Genomic DNA, 24,790 nt, shown 5'->3' on the forward strand with positions numbered 1-24,790 from the left:
TCAAAACGGAGACAGTTTTTTACTAAAATTAATTTGTTTTTGATCATGTAATAGTTTGCTATACTATGTTGCAAATAAACGTTAATTTTAGATGACATTTAGTCTATATATTATATATTATTATGGATGGAGGCAGTAAAGTCAAGTGTAGATTACTGCACAAAGGGAGAATTTGATTTTCCTTGGTCAGGGTATGTACAGTCAGTTCAGGCTGCAAATTAATACTGAACAAACAAGAACTCAAACTATGAATTATGAAAGAGCTGCAGCATCTGAAACTGACCACAATGAACATTTGACAGATAAACCGTACCCCAGTGCTTCAGTTTCACACTCACAGTTTGTCATGTCTTTTATGGATTGGGATTGTCTCTCTCAACTCACCATATATTTTTTATTAGTAAGTTTTTATTTTTTTAATTTTTATCAATTACTAGAAATTTCAGGCAACCCCATTTGAATTCCAGGCAATCCCATGTGGGGTTCCAACCCCAAGGTTGAAAAACACTGGCCTACAGCATGTTGTGGATTGTGAATAACTGAGTTCAGGAGTAGAAGTCTGCTCGTAACCTGTACAATGTACTGTCTGTGAATGTGTCTGTGATGTAAACAAATACCAATAATATCAGTCATGAGGGCGCAGGATGTTAACCTCTGCTACTGCAATAATGGAAGAAGCTGAAGAACTAAAGCACTACAAATTGAGGTGCTTAAACTTTTGTGTAAGTAGGAGGGACCCAGGTGTTTTTTGTTTTTTTTTACTCCAGTGAGAAATGAGGCATCGGTTTCCCTGAAGCACACCAAGTTAAGCTCAAAGTGTTGACTGCCTATTGATTGTGGAGCCCAGTGTCAACAAGGGGATATATTCCACTTTGATTGAAATTCTCTTCACTTATTCTACTCAAGCGGAGCGTAAGAAGCAACAAAGCACCCAGCCAATCATAACCGACAAGGCGGTCGATGGACCTTGGGGCCCAGTGCAACAGACCTTTACGTAGTTGATGCACCAAGTTACTGTCTGATGGAGAAAAAAGTTTAGGTACAACACTGATGAGCTTCTGGGGTAAACTCTGTCTACACCGCACTGCATCAGTAATTTAGTTGAGCCTGCTGACACTGGATGTGTGCAGCGGGTTGTCAGCCCAATATCAAGGCCACAATGTATCACTGCAGTCTGTTTGTTCAGCAGAGCACTGCGCATAGATGTCTTCATCTGTCATTTAAGTTTTAATGCCATGATATTCTGTTGTTTTTACTTGGTATTTTCATTTCACTGTTTTTAAGTGTACAGCTGCTTTTATGTCTCTTTTTAATTTATTCTTGTATTTTAGTCTATTATTGTGCTTTTTATTCTTCTGTACAATAGTGTTTTAATTGTATAGCTGTTCTATATTTTTAATCTATTCTTGTATTTTTCTTTCATTTTTAGGTTTTTCCCCTGTAAGTCGCTTTGAAAAAAACATCTGCCAAATGCATAAATGTAAACATAAATGATCAGAAGTAGCATCCCTGAAGAATTGATATGATTCTAATTATTATCTGAGCACATTTTTACCAATGTTTCCATAAGTGCAGGGAAAAAAATCTAACTTTGATTATTGTGCGCTGGAGTTGTGTCATAATTCTACCCATATGTCTTTGTCAGTAAATTGAAGCACATCCCAGTGAAAGCAAACAGATGATCATTTATGAGCCTTGGTATTTGAGATTTAGTCCCAAACTTCCGTCTGTTCTCTTATGACTTACATCAGGGGTCTCAAACATGCAGCCCGGGGTCCAAATGCAGCCCCCCAAAAGTTCCAATCCGGCCTGTGGGATGAATTTGCAAAGTGCAAAGATTCATGTCAAACTAATTTTAGTTCAAGTTCCACATACAGACCAATATGATCTGAAGTAAAATAATAATAGCATAATAACCTACAAAAAATAACTCCATATTTTCTTCTCGGTTTGATGTGAAAAAAATAGGACCAATGGCCCTGTGGCTTACCGGCCAAATTAAAAGCTTTGGGAAATGTATCCAGATGCCATTTATTATCGTCCATTATGTATATTTATTCTATTACAGAAATAGCCCATGTTTTGGTCATATTCCAATCAGATCTGTTAAAAATTCAAATTCCAACTTGATATCATTGATACTGATTTATTGTGTCAATCCACTTCCTATCTCTTATAATGGGAACATTTTTCAAAGTTGCACCAAATCCAGTATCAGATCCGGATCCAAATATTTTCAATACCTTGTGCTGACATCATCATACAGAAGCTGTATACCAAGTTTGAAGTCAATCAAGACTGTAGTTTCGGAGAAGAAGACAATTGAAATTTTTTCTCCATAAGAGCCCATGTTAAATTTTCCGTAAGTTCCCGGATCCAGAAGAAGATCCTGATCAGCATGTGGACATTATGTTTTGGTCATCTCCCCATCAGGGCTGGACTGTAGAAATTTACACTGGATATCATTTATATTTACTGAGTTATTGCTTCGATCCACTTCCTATCTCTTATAATGGGGAAATTTTTCTAAGTCACACTAAATCCAGAATCAGATCCGGATCCAAATAGTTTCACTAACTTTTGTTGACATCATCATAAAGAAGCTGTATACCAAGTTTGAAGTCAATCGGAATTGTAGTTTCGGAGAAGAAGACGATTGAAAGTTTTGTAACGGACGACAGACGATGACAGATGACGACAGACGATGACGCCGGACAACTTATGACGACAATAGCTTATGGCCTGTCGGCTAGTAAGCTAAAAATTGTATTTCATTATGTCTGTAAATAATGACAACTTGAAATTTTTGTCTTGTTTTTAGTGCAAAAAATAACATTAAATTATGAAAGTATTTACATTTACAAACTATTCTGTAACAATAAAATGTGAATAACCTGAACAAATATGAACAACCTGAAATGTCTAAAGAAAATTAAGCACAATTTTAACAATTTTCCACCTGTTGCTAAGTGTTTAGTGTTTTTATAGTTGTAGTTGAGGCATAATATTGTTAAAATTGCACTTTTTTTTAAAATGAAATTTCAGTGTTTTCAGGTTATTCATGTCTTTTTTATTTGGATAGTTTATAAAAGTAAGTATTTTCATAATTTAATTGGGGTTTTTGCACTAAAACAAAGACAAAAATTTGGAGTTGTCATTATTTACAGGTTATTATGTTATTATTTTACTGGTCTGGTCGACTGGAGATTAAATCGGGCTGAATGTGACCCCGGAAAGAAAATGAGTGTGAGACCCCTGACTTACATATTTTGGAATCAGTATTTTTGAGTTTTCTTCATATGAACAAACACAGATAAACACAAATAACTGCTTTTCAATTACATGTTTTCAACCAGACAGAGTTATACATTTGACCCTCAGATGAAAACGTCCCTGCCATGATGAATATTTTTCAGGCTTTCGTTTCACATCTACGTGAAACAGAAACAGCAAAGCGTGTTCAAGTTCACTTTGAAAGCAAGCATGGTACTTAAAAAAACAATGAGTGACCGTGTTATTCAGCATCAACAGAAACAGGGGCAGGAAAATAATATTTCACCGCCAGTTTAAGTGCAGTTCTGTTCCTCTGTACGCTGTAATCAAAGCATATTAGAGGCTTTTCTCTTAACAATGCATTAAACATCAACAATGTGTTTCCCAGCTACGTGTTTCTGTTCTGGTCTGGCAGTAGGAAGAAATCCTGAATAAGTTATGATGAGCTTATGTTGGTGGATGTTGTGAGGGTTAGCATTTGAACATTTGAGTCATTTCCCAGTGGGCTTTGCAGAGTGCTGATAACACCCATCTGTATGTGAGTGCCCCCCCACCCCCACCCCTTCCATGAGTCTCACCTCAGTCTTTCAGAACGCAGCCACTTCTAAACACAGGGACTGAAAAATTGATGCGTCCTCCCATTTGTTGTGGCTGTTTTGTTTTTTGGTGCTAAACTACAAATGTGTACAGTATTGTCCCTTTGCTGCAGCCTCTCGGTAAACAAAACCTCTTTCTTGTCAATTGTCTCTTCTCTGTACGCTTCATTTTCTCACTACCACAGATGAATCAACTGGAAAAATGTTGTCAAATAGAAGGATTGTTTTAGCATCCTCTGCACCTTTCATCACTCCTGTTTTCCACTTTTTTTCTGTCTCCGTTCATTCCCTCTTTTGTCTCACTGCTGCTGATGACATTATCTCACACCCCCCCACCCCCCCCCCCGGAATGTTTCCCTCCTGTCTGTTTTCATCTTCTCACCTCATCTCATTTCTCTCACCTTACGGCAGGTTCGCCTCAGGCCAGTGGGACTGGAACTCTCCAGATTTACCTGATCGACATCAATGACAACGCTCCGGTGTTGATACCACGTGAGGCTCAGGTGTGCGAGCATGCACGGCCCAATTCGAGGATCAACATCACGGCCTCAGACGCTGACGCTGACCCCAATGTCGGACCCTTTGTGTTCGAGCTGCCCTCATTTCCTGCTAGCGTTCGCCGCAACTGGACTATCTCCAGACTAAGTGGTATGTCCTGATAGTCTTTTTAAACTTGAATATGCCATTGCCATGCAGAATTTAACCCATGTTTGGCGGTCCTATGTGATGATTCTGCACCTCTGGTGGAGTTAAAGAGCTAATTTATAAAACTTTCGGCTTTGTTGGTCCTTCCTGCCAACACTAAACACTGAGTGACACAGTCAATAAAGCCATGATAATGAGTGTTTCACTGATGTAAATACACTATTGCCCATCAAGCTAGAATAAAGTATTTTTACCTCTGATGTTCTAAAACACAGGTGTCAAACATGCAGCCCAGGGGCCAAATCTGGCCCACCAAAAGTTCCATTCCGGCCCACAGGATGAAAGTGCAAAAATTAACCTGAACAATCAAGGTTGTCCAAAACATTTTGGTTCAGGTTCCACATACAGACCAATGTGATCTACAGTAAAAATAACAACACAATAACCCATAAATAATGACATCTACAAATTTTCTTTGTGAAAAATGATGTGGAAAAAATTTACGTGAAAAAAATAACATTACTCTGTGAAAATATTTACATTTACAAAACTATTCTTTCGCAATAAAATACAAATAAATACATAAATAAAAACAAAGATGAACAACCAGAAACGTGCAATTTTAACAATATTCTGCCTGTTACTAAATGTTTTGTGCATTTACGGATCCACTGTGATCTAAGATAAGATAAGATATTCCTTTATTGATCCCACAATGGGGAAATTCCCAGTGTTGTCAGCAGCAAACATACACATAAACATACACATACACGTAAAACAAACAGTCATATAAATTTGAATAAAAAAGTGTTTAAAAAGAGAGTGCAAATACGGTTTGATATGAATGTAGTGCAAATGGTTATGAATATAAAAAATATATATATAAATACGGATTTGAATATATACAGATTTGGACAGGTGCAGTTTTAGATATATAAATATGGTGATGGACAACATAAATGGAATGGAGGGAATGTAGTTGTGTTAATAATAAGAGATGGAATATTATAGAAATTGTTCAAATTTTAGTTCCAAACTCCAAAATTTATAAATATCTACAATTTGGTGCAGATCAAGAATCACTGAAGCCACTAACTTGAAAATTTGCTAAATAAAAACATGTTCTTGCTTCTCCTCTGTCTTTGTAATTATACCATCAGGTATTTTGCTGAAATATGTTTGATTCAACTTCATATTTATCTAAACTTCATTGTTGCTCATAGGGTTGGAATGAAATATTTTTATGTCCTGTCATGAAATGTGATTTATTCTTCATAGATTAAATGTACCTGGGCATGTCAGTATGTAAGTGCTGCACCTGGTTAAAGGTGATTACTGATGTGTATATGTGGGAGTAAAAGAGAAATGTGTGTAAAAGCAAAATTATTCCAACTCTATCACATTCGCATGACCTTACAAGAAGGTTCTGAGTGAATGTTTCTGAAGCACATACTCCACCTTGAATAGATAGCTCGCAGTAAAGAGAGAGCAGAACAAAAGACAAGAAACAGCCTCTTAACTTTTAGATTCCTGCACTTGTACCCATTGTCAGTGACTCGAGGTGGACACTCAATGTTCAAAACTCCAGCCTGATAAGGGCAGATTGCAGCGTCTCTGCAGGTAAATACGACGACACACACGTCTAATGGGTCACAAGTGACAAGTTATTATTGTACGAGTAAAAACGTACATATTATACCATTAAAACATACATTTAATGGACTTGTGTAAAACTGCAAATGTTTTGGAACCATGTTGTTCAGACAATGGAGAATGTTTTAAATTATAAAATCCCAATGGACCCCCAGACTATCCACCTTGGTCTAATACCTGATAATGTAATTAAAAGAGAAGACACTTACGAGGGCCGTTCAATAAGTTCATGGCCTCACCCAGAACAGAACAACACAGACTGATAATTTATATTTTATTTTTCAACATAATCTCCATTTACAGCAATGCACTTGGTCCATCGATGTTCAAGCATCACTATCCCATCACAAAAGAATGTAACATCCTGTATTATAACAACCAGTATTTCTGGGTGAGGCCATGAATTTATTGAACGGCCCTCGTACTTATTTAAAATTTTAATTCTTGCCTGCAAAATGGTAGTCACAAGGAACTGGTTAAAAAGTGACCCTCTCCAACCACAATGGCTGGACATTATAGAGGAAATATATACCATGTAAAAATTAACATTTCAACTGAGGATTAAGATGGGAACTTTTAAGCAAAGATGGGAGAAATTGACTATATTCATTGATGATATTGTAATTGTAAAATTTTGTATTGTAAAATTGTAATTCTTGATATCAGATCAGGTACGGAAAAGCAGTCGAATGCATCAGGAACAGCATCCCCCCTTGTTGTATTGTGTGTTTCTTTTTTTTTTTTGTTGTTGTTTCTGCACTGTAAAAATGATTTAAAATATTAAAATAAAGTTTAAAAAAAACATACATTTACAGAGTCAAGTCAAAGTCGGAGATCAAGCAGAATTCAAGCCGCATAAAGTGTTTATTCATGCATAAAATAAACACTGAGTTAATATCTGCAGAAACAACTGACTTTTTCGCTCTGGGAGACCATTTTTATTTGCCCAAAAATAGGTTGGGTTTTAGTTATAGACCACACCCTTTTTATCATATTTAGAACATTATTCTAGTCACATTAGAGCCCACCTTTTTGCTTTGTCCTTGATAGGGTAAATTTTACTCGTCTCTATCTAGATTAGACAGCATACTGTATATGCATATGCAACTTTTTTCCAGTATTAATTTACCATATATAAATATGTAACTTTTTCCTAGAATATGTAAATTATTTCCCAGAATGTCCAAAATTTCCACTCGTGTGTACTTTTTGTCCACCACGTTTTGAAAACTTTCCATGGGCACACGTGTCTTTTTGTAGCGGTTCTTCCAGGACAAAAAAAAGGTCAGCTACTCTGGTACAACCTTCACATTACACTATGAATAACTTCTGGCATATAAACGAATACAGGTTAAATACTTCTGAATAGAAACTGAATACTTCTGATTGAAATACTGATTTTTGACACCACATCTGCAGGTACATACGACGGCACACACTTCTAATGGGTCGCAAGTGACAAGTTATTGTTATATGAGTAAAAACGTACATCAGCTAAAATTTGCTTAGAGGTCTTATTTATGTCTTTGTGCGTAACAAATCAATATAAGTGAATCCCCAAAGCAACTTTGTGCTGGTAAATGCAAGTTATGCAAATTTACAGGATTTCAGTTCTGTAGCAACATGTTGATGCTCATATGAACTATGTTTTCAGGTCAAAAATGTCCAATTTCATCACAGTTAATGCTATATTTTCATGTCACAAATGGCCAAGTTATATTTTAATTGAATTTACCTGAAAAAAAAATTCTATTCTTTTAGACTCCCCAATTTTTTTTTTACAAGATTATATTCGACATATCACATGTTTTATTTTACATGTTACAATATGGAGTATGGTGCTGATCCATCCTGCTTATGTTACGCCAATACATACATTAAGAATGTCACATGTCACTTTTTAAATCAACAGTTTTCTAATAATAAGCATTTTTATAAAGAAATAATTCTACTTAGTTATTTACTCTTTAGTATGATGATAAACTATGCAATAAATAATTATGATTCTAGTTTTTGCACAGGGATCATTTGTGGAAACGGTGACATGGCTGCCGAGCATCAGTATGATGGGATCCACAACAACCATGTCACATCCGTCCACTGCCACATTTTGTGTTTTTGTGTCAGCTGTTATTGTTTTAGATCCACAATACTAACATTTATGAATAAGAGGATAATTAGCAATAGTAAGTATATAAGTTTATTACTAATAAAGTACTGGTACTGACCAGAGCATCATGGGTAATGTCACGTCCGTCCACCAGCAAAAGTTTTCACATACACGTGCTATTCAAAATCCAATATTTCTGAAAATATAGCTTCCACTGTCAAATAATATCAATAGTCTGTGCACAAATGGATTAGCATTATTTCAACACAGTTCTATGCATTTCTTACAACTTTTTTTTTTTTTTTTTGACAACAATGGCCACTCATTTGACCCTATAAGTAAATTTTAGCCGACATATTATACCATTAAAACATACATTTAACAGACGGGAGCCCTGTGTAGAATTTTCTGGCAGCATCAATACAAAGACCAGAGACTGCTGTAAGCTGTGAAAGAAGTCCCAAGTTTAACAAAATGTCTCACAAAGCTCACAGTGAGAGACAGGGGTGCCATCCAGTGTTGACGTACGATCTATCGTTTGTGACAAATGAGATCCATTCATCTCTCTGTCCCCCAAGCAACCGCTCTGTCACCTAATCCACCCAGATGGATGTTCCACAGCAGTTGTCTTGAGGACAAATCTGATCACATACCTTGATCCGTCTCCCACTGAGGCTCTTGTCTTAGCCTGACTGAGTGATAGATGGTGAAGGTTATGTGCTTTTTTGGTTTTTTATCTTTAATGCTCCTTCACATACATATGTGTCAGAATGATTGCTGTGCAGTTTGGTTAGTCGCGCATCACAGTTTTTCACTCTTGCCTACGCACATGATGACATGATATCCTGCAGTAAACAAAATGGAATTTCTCTGCGGTAAACTGTCTACTCGTATATTTCTCTTTTTCCTCCTATGTCGCTCCATGTTTTCTCCCTCCTACTCACTTCACTTCATCTGCTAATGTTCTCCAATGGTATTTTATCCTCCCTCCCTCACTAACACGACTCTACTCCGACTCTCCAGGTGACTATGCTCAACTGAGGCTGAGGATTCCTTACCTGGAGGCAGGTGTGTATGAGATCCCCGTCATTGTGTCCGACTCAGGAAACCCTCCCCTTTCTAATCGCTCTACAATAAGAATCAAAGTATGTCCATGCGATGACAACGGGGACTGTAGCACGACGGGGGCGGTGGCAGCTGCAGGCCTCGGCACTGGGGCTATCATCGCTATACTCATCTGCATCATCATACTGCTCAGTGAGTACAACAAATTAATCCACACTTCAGTCAAACTAAGCAGGTCTGCATCGCTAAGGAGATAAAGAGATTAGTAACATTTTAAAACCCAGAATTTGAGATCTTCTGATTGTAGCATTAAAGATCTGGGGTTGTTTCTGACACTTAAAATTAAATCATGGGAGTAAGAAGATTTCAACTGCTAAACATACTTCTCTTCTTGGCTAGAAAATGCATCTTTAATTGATTTCATGAAAATCTCCTAACAAGATACAGGGTTTTTTCAGAGTTTCGGTGAAGAGGCTCGGTGCCAGGTGACGGGGGAAGTGATAGTAGTTTGATGGATATATAGAGGGCCTGTAACGGTACACATACCGATCCGAACCGTTTCTGTACGCACCTGTTCGGTTCGGTACACAGATGTACACCCCCCACCCCAGCCCCGACCAAAAAAAAAAAAAAACATCCCCCCTCTGTGTTTTGTACAAATCGCACCCTGCACACACAGACACAAGGTGGCCTAAACAGTTTATCTGTCCAAAAATAAAGAATTTGGTTAATTTTGTTATCAGTGTTGCTCCTCAGTTTGTTAAAAGAGAATACCAGTTTGCCCTCTTGTTAATGTTGCACTTCATGCACTGTAAAAAAAAAAGAAGTAAAAAACCGTAATATTCCAGCAGCAGGGTGCCAAAAAAATTCTATAAAATAACAGAAAATAACCATCTCATAAAAATACGGTAATTTTCCATAATTAAAATACAGTTTTTTGCCTTAACTTTACATGAGATTTGGCTTTTTTTTTTTTTTACTTTTTAATATTTAATAAAGAATATTTTAATGTATTAAAACAATCAAATTACCTATATATATATATATATATATATATATATATATATATATATATATATATATATATATATATATAAAAAATTTCCAATGAGACTAAGTTGTGCAATCCAATGATAAAAACTGTATTTGGACAGTTTATCAGTGCTTATGCATGTTATATATTCACAAAAATACTTTTATTTAACATTTATGTTGTGAAACCTCCCATAATTACACAAGATATTTGTCAATTAACAAACAAGTCTTGTGAAACTTACAGAACAAATACTTCTTTAACGGTTAATTGTCAGTAATTTTATCTGGTTTTAATTTTTTTTTTAAATTTACAATATTAAACTTTAAATTAACAGTTTAATCTCATAAATTGAAAAGAAAAATATGTGAAATTATGATACATTTGCAAATGTATTTTAACTGTATTTTTCTGTGAAAAAAGAAATAATTTCTTGTAAAAAAATTGAAATTTTTTGGTTATTCACAGTTACAGTTTTTCATGTTATTTTACATTTGACATGTAAAATCACAGTCTATTTTTGTCATTTCATTGATGTTTTCCTGTATCCTAAAAATACAGGAAACATCTGCAAAATAAACAGTGAAAATTCTGTTAAATTAAAGGTATTTTTTACAGTGTGTGGAATTTTTTTTTTATTTTTATGCAGAATGTGAACTGACAGAACTGTGATTTGATTTTTCTTGTTTGTTCAGAACTACCTCTCAGGGAAAAGAGCAATACTAATGTTTAAAATACACTTGGCAATATTTTATTTATTTTATTTTCTATTTGATTTATAGCAGCAGAATTATATTAGTCCCGTTTTTCTATATTCTATTGTCTCCAAAAATTGGGGGGAAAATGTTCAAAAATTCATAAATGCATTAAAGACATTTTGAGGGGTTTTCTTTCTTCCCGTACCGAACCGGGAAAAAAAATGAATCGTGGCTTTTAAAACTGAAAACGTACCGGACCGAAAATTGTGTGTACTGTTACAGGCCTAATATATAGGGTTCGGTCATTTGCAATGTCATCCACAGAGGCAGTTATGCATTATTAATTATTATTATACATTATTTGCCTGTACGCAGCAGTATGAATAGTAGAAATGATTAGTAGAAATACCACTTAACATGCAAGTGTATCTACTGAGTAATCTGTTTGTAGCTTTGTGTATCCTCCTTTGTTGATTTATTCCTCTTCTAAAGACACAAATATGATTACAAGATTAAAAAAAAAAAACATCCCCCATCACTTTAAGTTAAGACCTTTTCTCTGTCTGCTGCTCTGCTTATATTTACAAGATATTTGCTCATAAATCCTTGCGTGTCTACTGTTGCTGTCATTTCCTGCAGGCATGGTTCTGCTGTTTGTGGTGTGGATGAAGCGTAGAGAGAAGGAGCGGCAGGCGAAGCCCCTGCTCATCGACCCCGAGGACGATGTCAGAGACAACATCCTCAAGTACGATGAGGAGGGAGGAGGCGAGGAAGACCAGGTATGATCTAAAGATGAAAACTGCTTCAAGGTAGAATATGTGGCGTTTCTGCATTAAAATATCAAAAAACAAACAGGATTGTATTCTAGATTGTTGACTTGTGTGTGTACGTTATATCACATGCGACAAATGATATTCAAATTCAGAAAAATGCATCATTTGATTCACTAAGTTTCTTAATTCTCCTAACAATTATATTTAATTCAAAACATTTAATAATTTCTGTACCACCAATCCTATCAATACATTTAAATAATTCAGATGTATCTTTTCATAATATTCAGAGGTTCCATAGAGAATATGAAACACCATTATTTTCTGCAACACTCACTCACCAATAAAATCCATGTAGTTTGACAAATGACAGTGGTTGTAGATCAGGGGTCTCAAACATGCAGCCTGGGGGCCAAATGCAGCCCGCCAAATGTTCCAGTCCGGCCAGTGGGATGAATTTGCAAAGTGCAAAAATTCCACAGTCAAGGCTGTCGAACTCAATTAAGTTCAGGTTCCACATGAAGACCAATATGATCTACAGTAAAATAATAACAGCAGAATAACCTAAAAAAACAAAAAATAATGACTCCATATTTTCTTCTTGCTTTGATGTGAGAAAAATAATCTTACATTATGCCTATAAATAATACAAACTTCTTTTTTTTCCTTTGTTTTAGTGCAAAAAAAATAATATTAAATTATGGAAATATTAACATTTACAAACAGTCCTGTAACAATAAAATGTGAATAACCTGAACAAATATGAACAACCTGAAATGTCTAAAGAAAATTAACCCCTTCAGCCCTATCAGCCCGCCCGTAGGCCAAAAAAATTATATTAATATTCATCTACTATAAAAATATAATAAATCAGGACAATGGATGTTTTTTCAACTTTTGCTCAAAGTTTAGACCCTAATGTTAATAAAAGTACATCAAAAGTGTATTTTAGTGCAAACTTTAATGTTCAAACATGATTTTTAATCTTTATCTTTTAATCTTTTAAAAATCTCCGACACGAACAATTAATTTATGCATATCATCGTCAATCCAGCCGAAAAAAAAACAGGCGAGGATAAAAAATTCTAATTTCTCTTTTAGTTTGTTACAGTTTAGTCAGGCATAGTAATAAATACAATATTTTAGACAGTGGGAATAGATTCTGTGAGGTCTCTAAATGTCCATAGACACCAAGAACATCCATATGAACCTTATTATTATAAGTATTATAAGTAATTCTTCATTTACTTTGGGTATGTCTTTTTAGGCGTTTTCCCCCTGAAAATATGGTCAGGGTTAAACTGGTTAAGCACAATTTTAGCAATTTTCTGCCTGTTACTAAGTGTTTAGTGTCTTTGTAGAGCCGGTCCATAATGCACGTTTAAATAATTACACTTATTTTTTTTTTTTAAGTTTTTTTATTTACAGGGTGGGGAAGCAAAATTTACAATGAAAATTTAGTTGTTTTTTTTCTCAGCAGGCACTACGTCAATTGTTTTGAAACCAAACATATATTGATGTCATAATCATACCTAACACTATTATCCATACCTTTTCAGAAACTTTTGCCCATATGAGTAATCAGGAAAGCAAACGTCAAAGAGTGTGTGATTTGCTGAATGCACTCGTCACACCAAAGGAGATTTCAAAAATAGTTGGAGTGTCCGTAAAGACTGTTTATAATGGAAAGAAGAGAATGACTATGAGCAAAACTATTACGAGAAAGTCTGGAAGATACTATTAAAGAAGAATGGGAGAAGTTGTCACCCGAATATTCGAGGAACACTTGCGCAAGTTTCAGGAAGTGTGTGAAGGCAGTTATTGAGAAAGAAGGAGGACACATAGAATAAAAACATTTTCTATTATGTCAGTTTTCTTGTGGCAAATAAATTCTCATGACTTTCAATAAATTAATTGTTCATAGTGTCTTTCAATCCCTGCCTCAAAATATTGTAAATTTTGCTTCCCCACCCTGTAAATTTCAGTTTTTTCAGGTTATTCACTTTTTTTTGGGATAGTTTATAAAAGTAAGTATTTTCATAATTTAATTGAGGTTTTTTGCATGAAAACAACGACAAAAATTTGGAGTTGTCATTCTTTATAGGTTATTATACTATTATTTTACTGGTCCAGCCCACTTGAGATCAAATCCAGCTGAATGTGGCCCCTGAAAGAAAATGAGTTCGAGACCCTTGTTGTAGATCAGGCATGTCCAAAGTCCGGCCCGGGGGCCAATCATGGCCCACAGTCAGATTTTATACGGCCCACAGCTTGGGTTTTATATTATATTATTTATGGCCCGCTTGGACTGTTGAACCGAGTCCATGAATCATAAAAGGTTCCAAATGCAGTTCCTCCTTCCACCTCATGGTGGCAGCACCACTCTAACTCTATCTGGCTCTGTGACCTTACCGTGAACCTTTTTCGCTAATTTCTAACCACGGTGCATGTAAATAAAAAAACGAAAGTTGCCAGTGAGGGCCGCTGCTTCCAGGAGAGATGGGAATTACAATTTTTTTTCACTGAAAATCGAGGCGATTGTGTTTGCCTAATTTATCAAGAGACTGTTGCCTTGTTTAAGGAATTCAATGTAAAGAGACACGAGCAGATAAAACAAGCTAACGCATACGACAAGCTAGCAGGAAGTGAGCGCTCCGAAAAAGTGAAGCAAATTGAAGCTGCTTTAAACTCACAACAGTGACTCTTCATGTGAACCTGAGTTCAGTGAATTCACCACCAAGGCAGGCTACCAAGTTGCCAGGTTAGTTGCCTCTAACTGCTGGTGTTATGTACTTGTAGATGTGACACAAAATATTACTTTCTGAATGATTTTGTGAAAGACAAGAGTAAGAGTCATATGTTTTCATCTTGAACGTTAACAGACTTTGCATTACTGAGTAATATATGAGTAATGATTACTCATATAAGTCATGTTTAAAATGAATGTGGGGTTAAGATTTTTATCAACTTTTTGGAAGTTTAAGATAGTCCACACAGTTTGTTCTATGTTATCTGACTCCAGATGTGAAAGGAAGGCAGAATTTTTTTTTTTAATTTGTTCACACCTGAGTGGCTTAGATTTGGTTACACTGCCATTTAAAAAAAATGATATTGTGACAATGAAAATAAAATTGTTGTAGAACAGCGCATTTATATGTAATTTTTACTGTTTAAAAAATGTCTGAAGGGACCACTGGCCCCTGGCAATGTCCACATTATCAGATCTGGCCCTCTTGAAAAAAAGTATCATAGAATCATCAGATAACAAAGAATCATACAACATGGTCAAAACAAATAAATAAATACAATTTTTTTTTTGTACTCGAAAAGGAGTGGGAAGAAGTATAACTTATTGACTCCCACCCCCTTTTTACAAACTAATAATCAAACCAGATCCGCCTCCTTTGCTTTGTTAACACACATTTTCCTCTGTATATTTTTAACAATAACACAAAACATCCATAAAAACCATTCATATACACTTTTTTTTAGTCAGCTCATACACAATCAGATTTGCAATAATCAACCGTTTTCAATATCAACTATAATATACATATCCACCCCAAATATTTACTCCAAATACAGTGATCAATAAATATAATAGTATCTTCCTATCATGATAACCAATTAAGTATAATATCTTATTTTATGCGTACTTCTAATGTTCTATATTTTGTTATTATAGTAGATTTATACATCCTTTTAAATGCACAGATTGAAGAAGACATTTTTAAGTTTTGCTCCAGATTATTCCACAGATGTACCCCTCTAACAGAGATACACTGGCTTTTTATGTTTGTTCTACACTTCATTTTCTTGTAGATTTCAGTTCCCCTTAAATTATAATTACTTTGCCTGGGCTCAAACATCTCCTGTAGACTATAGGGGAGCATACAGGGTGGGGAAGCAAAATTTACAATATTTTGAGGCAGGGATTGAAAGACAGTGTATGACTAATTAATTTATTGAAAGTCATGAGAATTTATTTGCCACAAGAAAATTGACATAATAGAAAATGTTTTTATTCTATGTGTCTTCCTTCTTTCTCAATAACTGCCTTCACACGCTTCCTGAAACTTGCGCAAGTGTTCCTCAAATATTCGGGTGACAACTTCTCCCATTCTTCTTTAATAGTATCTTCCAGACTTTCTCGTAATAGTTTTGCTCATACTCATTCTCTTCTTTCCATTATAAACAGTCTTTATGGACACTCCAACTATTTTTGAAATCTCCTTTGGTGTGACGAGTGCATTCAGCAAATCACACACTCTTTGATGTTTGCTTTCCTGATTACTCACATGGGCAAAAGTTTCTGAAAAGGTATGGATAATAGTGTTAGGTATGATTATGACATCAATATATGTTTGGTTTCAAAACAATTGACGTAGTGCCTGCTGAGAAAAAACAACTAAATGTTCATTGTAAATTTTGTTTCCCCACCCTGTATGTTCATGGGCTTTATACATAATAATAAGAGTATTGAGGTCAAGCAGATCGTGTAGTTTTAAAGCATTTAATTTGATAAATAGGGGATTTGTTGGAGCTAGGTACTGTGCTTGATTGACAAGTCGAATTGCTTGAACCCTACATGGCTCCCAGTAGGGCAGGGGTCTCAAACTCAACTTACCTGGGGGCTGCTGGAGGTAGAGTCTGGGTCAAGCTGGGCTGCATGAAGTATTCCACAAAAACGGGTTTCTTTACATTACTTGCAACTAGTAACATGCACTTTTTTGATGAACTCACCTTCTTTGAATGGATTTCCGGCCCTAGCAATCATCTCAATCACCTCAATCACCACGTAGCTAGCTTCGACTACTGCTTCATTCTCTTTGTGTGCTTTCTTGAATAAATCTTGTTGCCTCAATAGACATTTTTTAAGATTGGCGACCTGGTTCTTTCTCTCATCACCCTGGTATTTTGTACACTCCTCAGCATGTCTAGTTGAGTCATGATGTCACACGTATTCCTTAAACACCACAACTTTTTCTGTGCATATGAGAAATGTAGGGGTGGCCCTGTGCTCCACAAACAAATATTCCATCTCCCACTTTTTCTGAAATTGCCTGTACTTGTTGCCAACCTTTCTCTTCATGGCATGTTTTGAGAGAGACATAACTGGAACTGGGTGATGGCAAATATTTTCCATCCACTTGGTGTCACTCCGGAATATGTTTCAACTAAGTGACTAATGTTCATACTTCCCCAAGTACTTTGCAGTTGGCTAGCTTGACACCTGTTGAGAACAAATGCCACCAGAAGCTGTCACCAGACTATCTGTGGTAGCCAATAAGTGATAAAAATACATTTAAAAAAAGCGTGGCAACACTCAGCAAAAAAGTACATTTGAGAACTTCGTGTGGTCCACGCTAACACTAAACTTTGATGTCAAGTAGGGGGCCACAAAATATCATCTCGGCCGCATTTGGCTCCCGGGCCACGAGTTTGAGACCCCTGCAGTAGGGCCTGGCAGCGCCTTGCATGGCAGCAGTCGCCCACTGGTGTATGAACGTATGCGTAAATGGGTGAATGTGAGGCTTTGTAAAGCACTTCGGGCACCGTGAAGGTGTAGAAAATGTGCTATATAAGTGCAGTCCATTTACCTTTTACCATATAAGAAAAAAACGTGATTTTCACTGAAAACTGTTTCATGCAGAAGATAATTTTAGAATACATCATGACAAATCACTGAGGAAAGATTGAATGTAGGGGAAAAAAATCACTTGTAAGTCAGCACAAAAATAGCTGTAGCTCTCTGGAGGCTATCATTGATACCTGAATATCCCACAGTATTTCATACTATCATCTACCACTATGTGTTTTACTATCACATTGATTAATAGACCCCTATCCATAAGAATTGATATAGGAAATCTGTCCATCAGCAGAGGTGGGTAATCCCAGCTCCACAGAGTAAAAGTCCTGCCATGTATTTGTCCCAACCACTCACTGAACCAGGCCATTTGGATGAGCACAACTCCTCATCCAGGTAGATGAAGGGATAATTAGTGGAATCACCTGTGTTAAGTGAACGGGTAGAACCAACTCATGGCAGGACTTTTACTCTATGGAGCTGGGATTACCCACCTCTATCCATCAGCTACAATAGTCAAATTGGTTATGAACAGAATAGACTTTTACTTAAAGTTTTGGGATGGTGCCGTCTGCTCTAAAACCATCGCAGGGGCTGAAAATGCTGCTTGACTTGGATTCCATGTATAGTCAACTGTGCAACTTCTTCAACATGATGATTTTTTTCTCACGGAGAAATACTTGCGAGCAAACTTTTTTTTTTTTACAGACATTATACACTACGGCGCACTCACATAAAAATTCAAGGATGATGAGCTTCGGTAGCTTTGATTAATTCAGAAATGTACTATTAATTATGTAAATGTTGATACTTTGCATTTTCTTACACCCACACATATCAGATAGTGCATAAGAACGCTGCAGCTTATGTTATATGGAAATATTCCCCCCATTAAGCATCTGTGAGAATTTAATTAGGTACAATGATCGCTAGCTGTAATTTATTTATAAATGTACTCTCGCAAGGTCTTTTTATTTATTGCTTTAATTATTTATTTATTTGTATCATATTGGGCTTACCTTGCCATCCCTGTTTTAACGTTACGACTCTGAATTGTGGGCTTTTTCCTCAAGCAAAGTCAGCAGCACTGCATTTTCAAAAGGTCTTAGAAAGTCAGTTAGAAAACCCTGTAGCACAGATTTCATAGCAAGCTGGTCCTGAGCCCTTGTGGACTTCATGGAAATGTGCTTCACAATCTGTAAATCTGTGAGGAGGAAAGTGGGACATGACCAGACAACATACGGTAACACTGCATCTCAAGAGGATGGCTAATGGTGTTGGGGAAGCTACTTTGTAAATGTAGCTTTTAAAACTACACCTCGTTCATCATGGCAGTAGTTCAAACAAACAATGGCTAGAAAAAGGAGTTTTAGCAACTCCTTTTTAGCTTATTAGTTTACCGGCCGATAGGACTAAGCTATTGTTGTCATGCAATGTCCGTCGTCTGTCGTCTGTTACAAAACTTTCAATCATCTTCTTCTCCGAAACTACAATTCCAACTGACTTCAAACTTGGTATACAGCTTCTTTATGATGATGTCAACAAAAGTCAGTGAAACTATTTGGATCTGGATCTGATTGTGGATTTGGTGCAATTTTGAAAAATGTTCCCATTATATGAGATAGGAAGTGGATTGATGCAATAACTCAGTAAATATAAATGATATCTAGTGTAAATTTCTACAGTCCAGCCCTGATGGGGAGATGACCCAAACATAAAGGCCACATGCTGATCAGGATCTTCTTCTGGATCCAGGAACTTACGAAAAATTTAACATGGGCTCTTATGGAGAAAAATTTCAATCGTCTTCTTCTCCGAAACTACAGTTCTGATTGACTTCAAACTTGGTATACAGCTTCTTTATGATGATGTCAACACAAGGTATTGAAATTATTTCGATCCGGATCTGATTCTGGATTTGGTGCGACTATGAAAAATTTTCCCATTATAAGAGATAGGAAGTGGATTGATCCAATAAATCAGTATCAATGATATCAAGTTGGAATTTGAATTTTTAACAGATCTGATTGGAATATGACCAAAACATGGGCTATTTCTGTAATATAATAAATATACATAACTGGGTGATAATAAATGGCATCTGGATACATTTCCCAAAGCTTTGAATTTGGCCGGTAAGCTACAGGGCCATTGGTCCTATTTTTATTTTCAGCGTTAAATTGCAAATGTAAATGGGGTGTATATGAAACCAAATATGGCCATGGTTGGGGTAACAATGGCACATTACTATCAGGGGTGGCGCTGGCGGGAGGGTTGTCCACGGTGGTGACAACCATATGATGTTAGTAATGATCACACATCTGCAAACCAGTGGAGTGGTGCCAGGGCAAGCCAATCAGAGGCAGCGTTGGCTGTGATGTCATGACATGATCATGGCTTCAGAGACATTCAGGAGGAACGATCTCAAAATGTAATTACATATTTTGAACATGACATTTGTAATTTAGAATTTTTTGTAAATTTGATCATTTTATTTGGAAAATTTTATACACACAAAAATAAATATACCAAAACACACCCAAATTTTAAATCTTCCTAATGGAATTTGATAAATATATTAAATCTTTAGAATTTATCTTTAACAAAAAAAAAGCTCTAGCACCCTTGCAATTTATAAACAATTCTTTAAAATAGACTGAACTATCCGTTGCATTTATTTATTTATTTTTGTTAGATATGTTATTTTTATTTTATTTTTTTATACTATTATTTGTCTATTATGTTTTGTATCTTTAATTCTGTATTTTATTCTATAAATGTATTTGTTCAATTGCTTTTTCTTTTTGACATCTTGATGTTTGTTTAAAATTTATGTCTTGTATACCCAAATATTTTCAATAAAGTTGAGGAAAAAAAAAACATTCAGGAGGAAAGACAAAGGGACTGTCATGAAATACAATTTATATTACCAAAAATAAATAAATAAATACATACATACATACATACATACATACATATATACAACTTCTGTAAAATATTTAGGTGTCATATAAACCAAAGACTTTTCCAGGACTTTTGAGGCAAACTATGGCCCCCTAACATTAAAGTTAAAGTCAGACATACAAAGATGGAATGTGATCCCCTATTTGAATTTATATTCTAGAATAGAGTCAGTTAGATTGACCTTTCCTCTGTGCTTGTTGTATTTATTTCAGTGTCTACTGATCCTGATACCACAAAGGCCATTGGCAGAGTGGGACAGATTAGTCTCGCAATATATGTGGCAAGGGAAAAAGGCTAGAGTAAGGTACAAAGTTCTGCAGCTGAAGAAGGATTCGGATTCTGATATGAGCAAACACATGTGGGGGCACCATGGAAACTGTGGACAAACCCAAATGGGACCCTTACATGCAGCCCAAATGTAACCCCTCTGGGGCCCACATGGACATACTGGCTGGGAAGTTACAGCCAAATGGAGTTGAACTACATAATTCAACTAAATGTAGTTTAATTCTCCCTATCACTGATGGTTAATTACAGAAATATGTATGAAATGAACTGGTGCTCATTTAGATGATATTTGTAGATTTGGGGAAAGTAAAGAAAAGCCTAGACAGAAGTGTTTGAATAATGACTCCAGTCTTTCCCTTTGTGCTTCTTTCTGCAGGATTACGACCTGAGCCAGCTGCAGCAGCCTGAGTCCCTGGACCACATCATCAATAAGCCAGCATCAGGAGTACGCAGAGTGGATGAGAGGCCTGTGATCGCTGAGTCACAGTACCCCGTCAGACCCAGCCTGCCTCACCCTGGAGACATAGGAGACTTCATTAATGATGTAGGTACAAGACTGGATGGAGCAGAAAATGCCTCTGACTGACTGGTTTTATCTATCAGCCACACACTACAGCGCTCGTTCACAGACTGTTAATGTTACCAGATCGATGGGACTCGTACAAAGGATTTACACAACACTCATAACCACAATGGATTGTCTTAGATTTTCCAGAAATAGACAGCAGAGATGCAATTTTTTTTATTTATTTATTTATTTATTTTAGAATTGCGTTCCTGTCAGCAGGTGGTGTGGCTGAAACCGTTTGGCTCTCACTTTGTGTCTGTGAATCATCTTTCAGACTGTAAAAGAACATAAGACTTCCTTTGACAAAGGAAAAAAAAACACTAATTAGAATCTTTTTTGGTGGATGAGTCTGTTCCGATATAATCAACATTACATTGGTGTTAGACAGCAGTGTCAGGTTTTATAAAAAGACTGTTGTGCACGTCCATCCAGCTGTAGTTCATTTACATTTTCAAGTCAAATTGTTTTGATAAAACGGGTGCAAACATGTCTTTATATTTTAGAGCAGTTGGTCTAGCAATGAAAGTTAAACATGTGTCCAGACCTTTAACAATAAGAGAGACAAGAAATATCCTGAATTATTAATGAAAAAAACAAACATAAAAGTCATGTTAGACGAGAAACAGCAACAACAAAAACAATAAGAAAAGGTGAACAAAGAACAGGTGTTAGACTCTGATAAAAAAAAGTCCCTACTTGGATTTAACTAAGCGGAAAAGTAAGAGCCTTCCATTGAATTATTACTGCAGTGATAAATAATTTTCAGCTGCAACAAGTTCTTTAACCCTTTGACTCATACAGTGAGTAGCTTCTCGATTCTTAAACAACCATTAGTTTGTGAAGAGCATAAAGATCTGACCGTGTTTCAGTGGAAAAAGGTCATGTGATCTGACGAGTCCACATTGACCCTGTTTCATTGTGGTGGGCACATTGTGGTGGTGAAGAAAGGCGGATTACATATTTACCCATCATGCCTAGTGGACAGGAGTTTAAGAATGATTGTTGTTTCAGTCTTAGCGCCGGCCTTTTTGTTGAAAGGTACAGTTAAAATACGCAGCTTCAAATACAGATAAATTAACTAATCAGGACTTCTTTAGATACCTGCAAATGAGGGACTGTAGAAGCCAATAATGTAACAACAGCCGATAACATAATAAATTTGCCATTTTTTAAATGTAATAAGCCAATAATGTAATATCTGGCCAACAACGTAATAAAAGTCCTGAACCAATAACGTAATAACTTTTGGCCAGTAACGTTGTAACTTATTGGCTGGTTATTATGTTATTGGCCTGGTAAAAAAAAATTCTTTGCAAATGTAATAACTGAGCCAATAACGTAATAAGTTATATTATTACTGGCCAAAAGCTATGACGTTATCAGTTCAGGACTTTTATCACATTATTGGCCAGATATTACGTTATTGGCCATTTACATTTTTAAAATGGCAAATTTATTACATTATCGGTTGTTATTACATTATTGGCTTCTACAGGGACTATTACATCAAAGATATAAAACAAGTGACGATAAAGTACATCTTATCATAAAGCTACTTATACAAGCTTATGGTCAGCTGTGTCAGTTTTGTATTGTTGTTTGATGGATTCTAGAAATGATTCAACACTGTATGTTAAAACCAAATGGGAAAGAGAGCTGGGTGAAGAGATCAAAGAGGGGATATGGTACGATATGTGGGAAACACACCAATCAACATCACAATCACCTAAATGGAGAGATTTTAACTGGAAAAATCTAATTTGTTGTTTCATCAGACATAAAATTAAAATTAAACAAATGAATATTCAATAGCCGTGTTGGAGACTTTGTAATCATATGGACTCAGATCACACACACGTTTTGGAAATGCTCAAATATCCAACCCTTCTGGGGGAAGGTTCACTCAGCCCTCTGTGATGTGTTGGGATATGCAATCCCAAAGTCTTGTCTTATTCTTTACTTCGGACATTTGGAAGAAACTGTGCATAAAGAAGACAGATATTTTGTCAAGATCCTCCTGGTGGCCAGGAAGAAGACCATAACAAAGAACTGGCTTAAGACTGATGCTCCGTCTTGTAAACAATGGCTTTCAGTCATAGATGATATACTTGTCACGGAACATCTTACATATAAACTGAGGTTAAAAAAAAAAAACTGGGGGAAATGGCTGACATTCAGAGACAAATGTATCTATTAAGGGACCTTAACCCTTTCATGCATAGGCCACTCCAGTGGACAGTTCTTCTCCAGCTGTTCTCTTGTATATTCATGGGTTTTGATGTTTTAGTTCCATATCAGCCAACACAGTGGACACTTACGCACCATCCCATACACTGACATTCAGACCATTACTGTAACTTTGCTGTTCTTGATAAACCTGATCTGTAGTAACATGTTTAAGTGTAAATCAATTGTTATTTGTTAGACAAGAAGGTTTTTTTTTTTTGCATATTATGAAGCGAGTGACCCATGAAGTGAGTGATTACTAGCATTAGAATATGTTAAAATGTGAGAAGACATCAGATTAGCAGCATTAAAAATGTTTTTATTTCATTGTTTTCATATCACTTTCTAATATTTGGTTTTAAACATATGTTTCTTTACTTCAAAAATTAAATGCATGGATATTTTTGTAACTCCATAGGAAAAAAAAAACTTGCTCGCATTGTTTTTTTTCATGCCTAAGGAGGAATAAAAACACTGAAGAAAAAAATCTTGACTAAGGTTCTTACAGTTCATGCATGAAAGGGTTAAATATTCTGACACCAACACAGGCTGTTCTTTTCACTTGTTTGTTTTTTCTGTTCTTTTGTTCTTTTCCTGCTCCTCAATTTGAGGAGATTGTATTGTACTAATAAAAAGGAGAAATAAAAAAAAAAAGAAATATGCAGCTTTTATTAATATTAATGAACATGCTAATGCTAATGCTCTCAGTGAACCAACCTCTGATATTGACATAACAGCAGTGAAGTGTACTCAGTTTGGATCAGCAAAACTACACAGAACAGGAATGCCATAAGTCTGGAGTTGGAGTTGAGGTTTTCATGTTGTGTCTTTGTTTCTTTGCGTCTCTAGGGTCTGAGGGCAGCGGACAACGACCCCACAGCCCCTCCCTACGACTCCTTGCTGGTGTTTGACTACGAGGGCAGCGGTTCGACCGCGGGCTCCGTCAGTTCGCTGAACTCCACCAGCTCAGGGGACCAGGACTACGACTACCTCAACGACTGGGGCCCTCGCTTCAAGAAGCTGGCCGACCTTTACGGAGGAGGGGACGATGACTGAGAGCAGGGCGGGGGGCGGGGCGGGGCTGCAGCAGGGGTCGGGAGAGGCGGGGTCGGTTGGACTTGGATAGTTGTTCCTTCAAACCGCCGGCGTGGGCCAAGAACATGACACAGGCTCCTTTGTAGATGTGAGGAACGGACCCTAACGTGGGCGGGGTGACTCTGCTCGTTGTGACCGAGCCTGTAAACATGACTTCTGCTGCAACGCAACTGTATTCTGGCTTTATATTTTTTTAGTGGCGAGTTTGTAGTG

General features: G+C 36.4%; 1 protein-coding gene across 2 annotated transcripts in view; it reads left to right on the forward strand.

The window, feature by feature from the left end:
- The window catches only part of LOC115420004 (cadherin-4-like), a 346,596-nt gene extending 322,046 nt beyond the window's left edge, over positions 1-24,550 (forward strand). For both annotated transcript variants that reach the window (XM_030135107.1, XM_030135108.1), the window contains exons 13-17: positions 4,281-4,517; positions 9,301-9,534; positions 11,713-11,852; positions 21,065-21,232; positions 24,332-24,550. In XM_030135107.1, the coding sequence (XP_029990967.1) occupies positions 4,281-4,517; positions 9,301-9,534; positions 11,713-11,852; positions 21,065-21,232; positions 24,332-24,538 (986 nt within the window). In that variant the 3' untranslated portion in view covers positions 24,539-24,550. The remainder of the gene's footprint in view (positions 1-4,280; positions 4,518-9,300; positions 9,535-11,712; positions 11,853-21,064; positions 21,233-24,331) is intronic.
- Positions 24,551-24,790: the final 240 nt, after the last annotated feature.

This window comes from Sphaeramia orbicularis, chromosome 5 (assembly GCF_902148855.1).
Source record: "Sphaeramia orbicularis chromosome 5, fSphaOr1.1, whole genome shotgun sequence".
Classification (NCBI taxonomy): Eukaryota; Metazoa; Chordata; class Actinopteri; order Kurtiformes; family Apogonidae; genus Sphaeramia; species Sphaeramia orbicularis.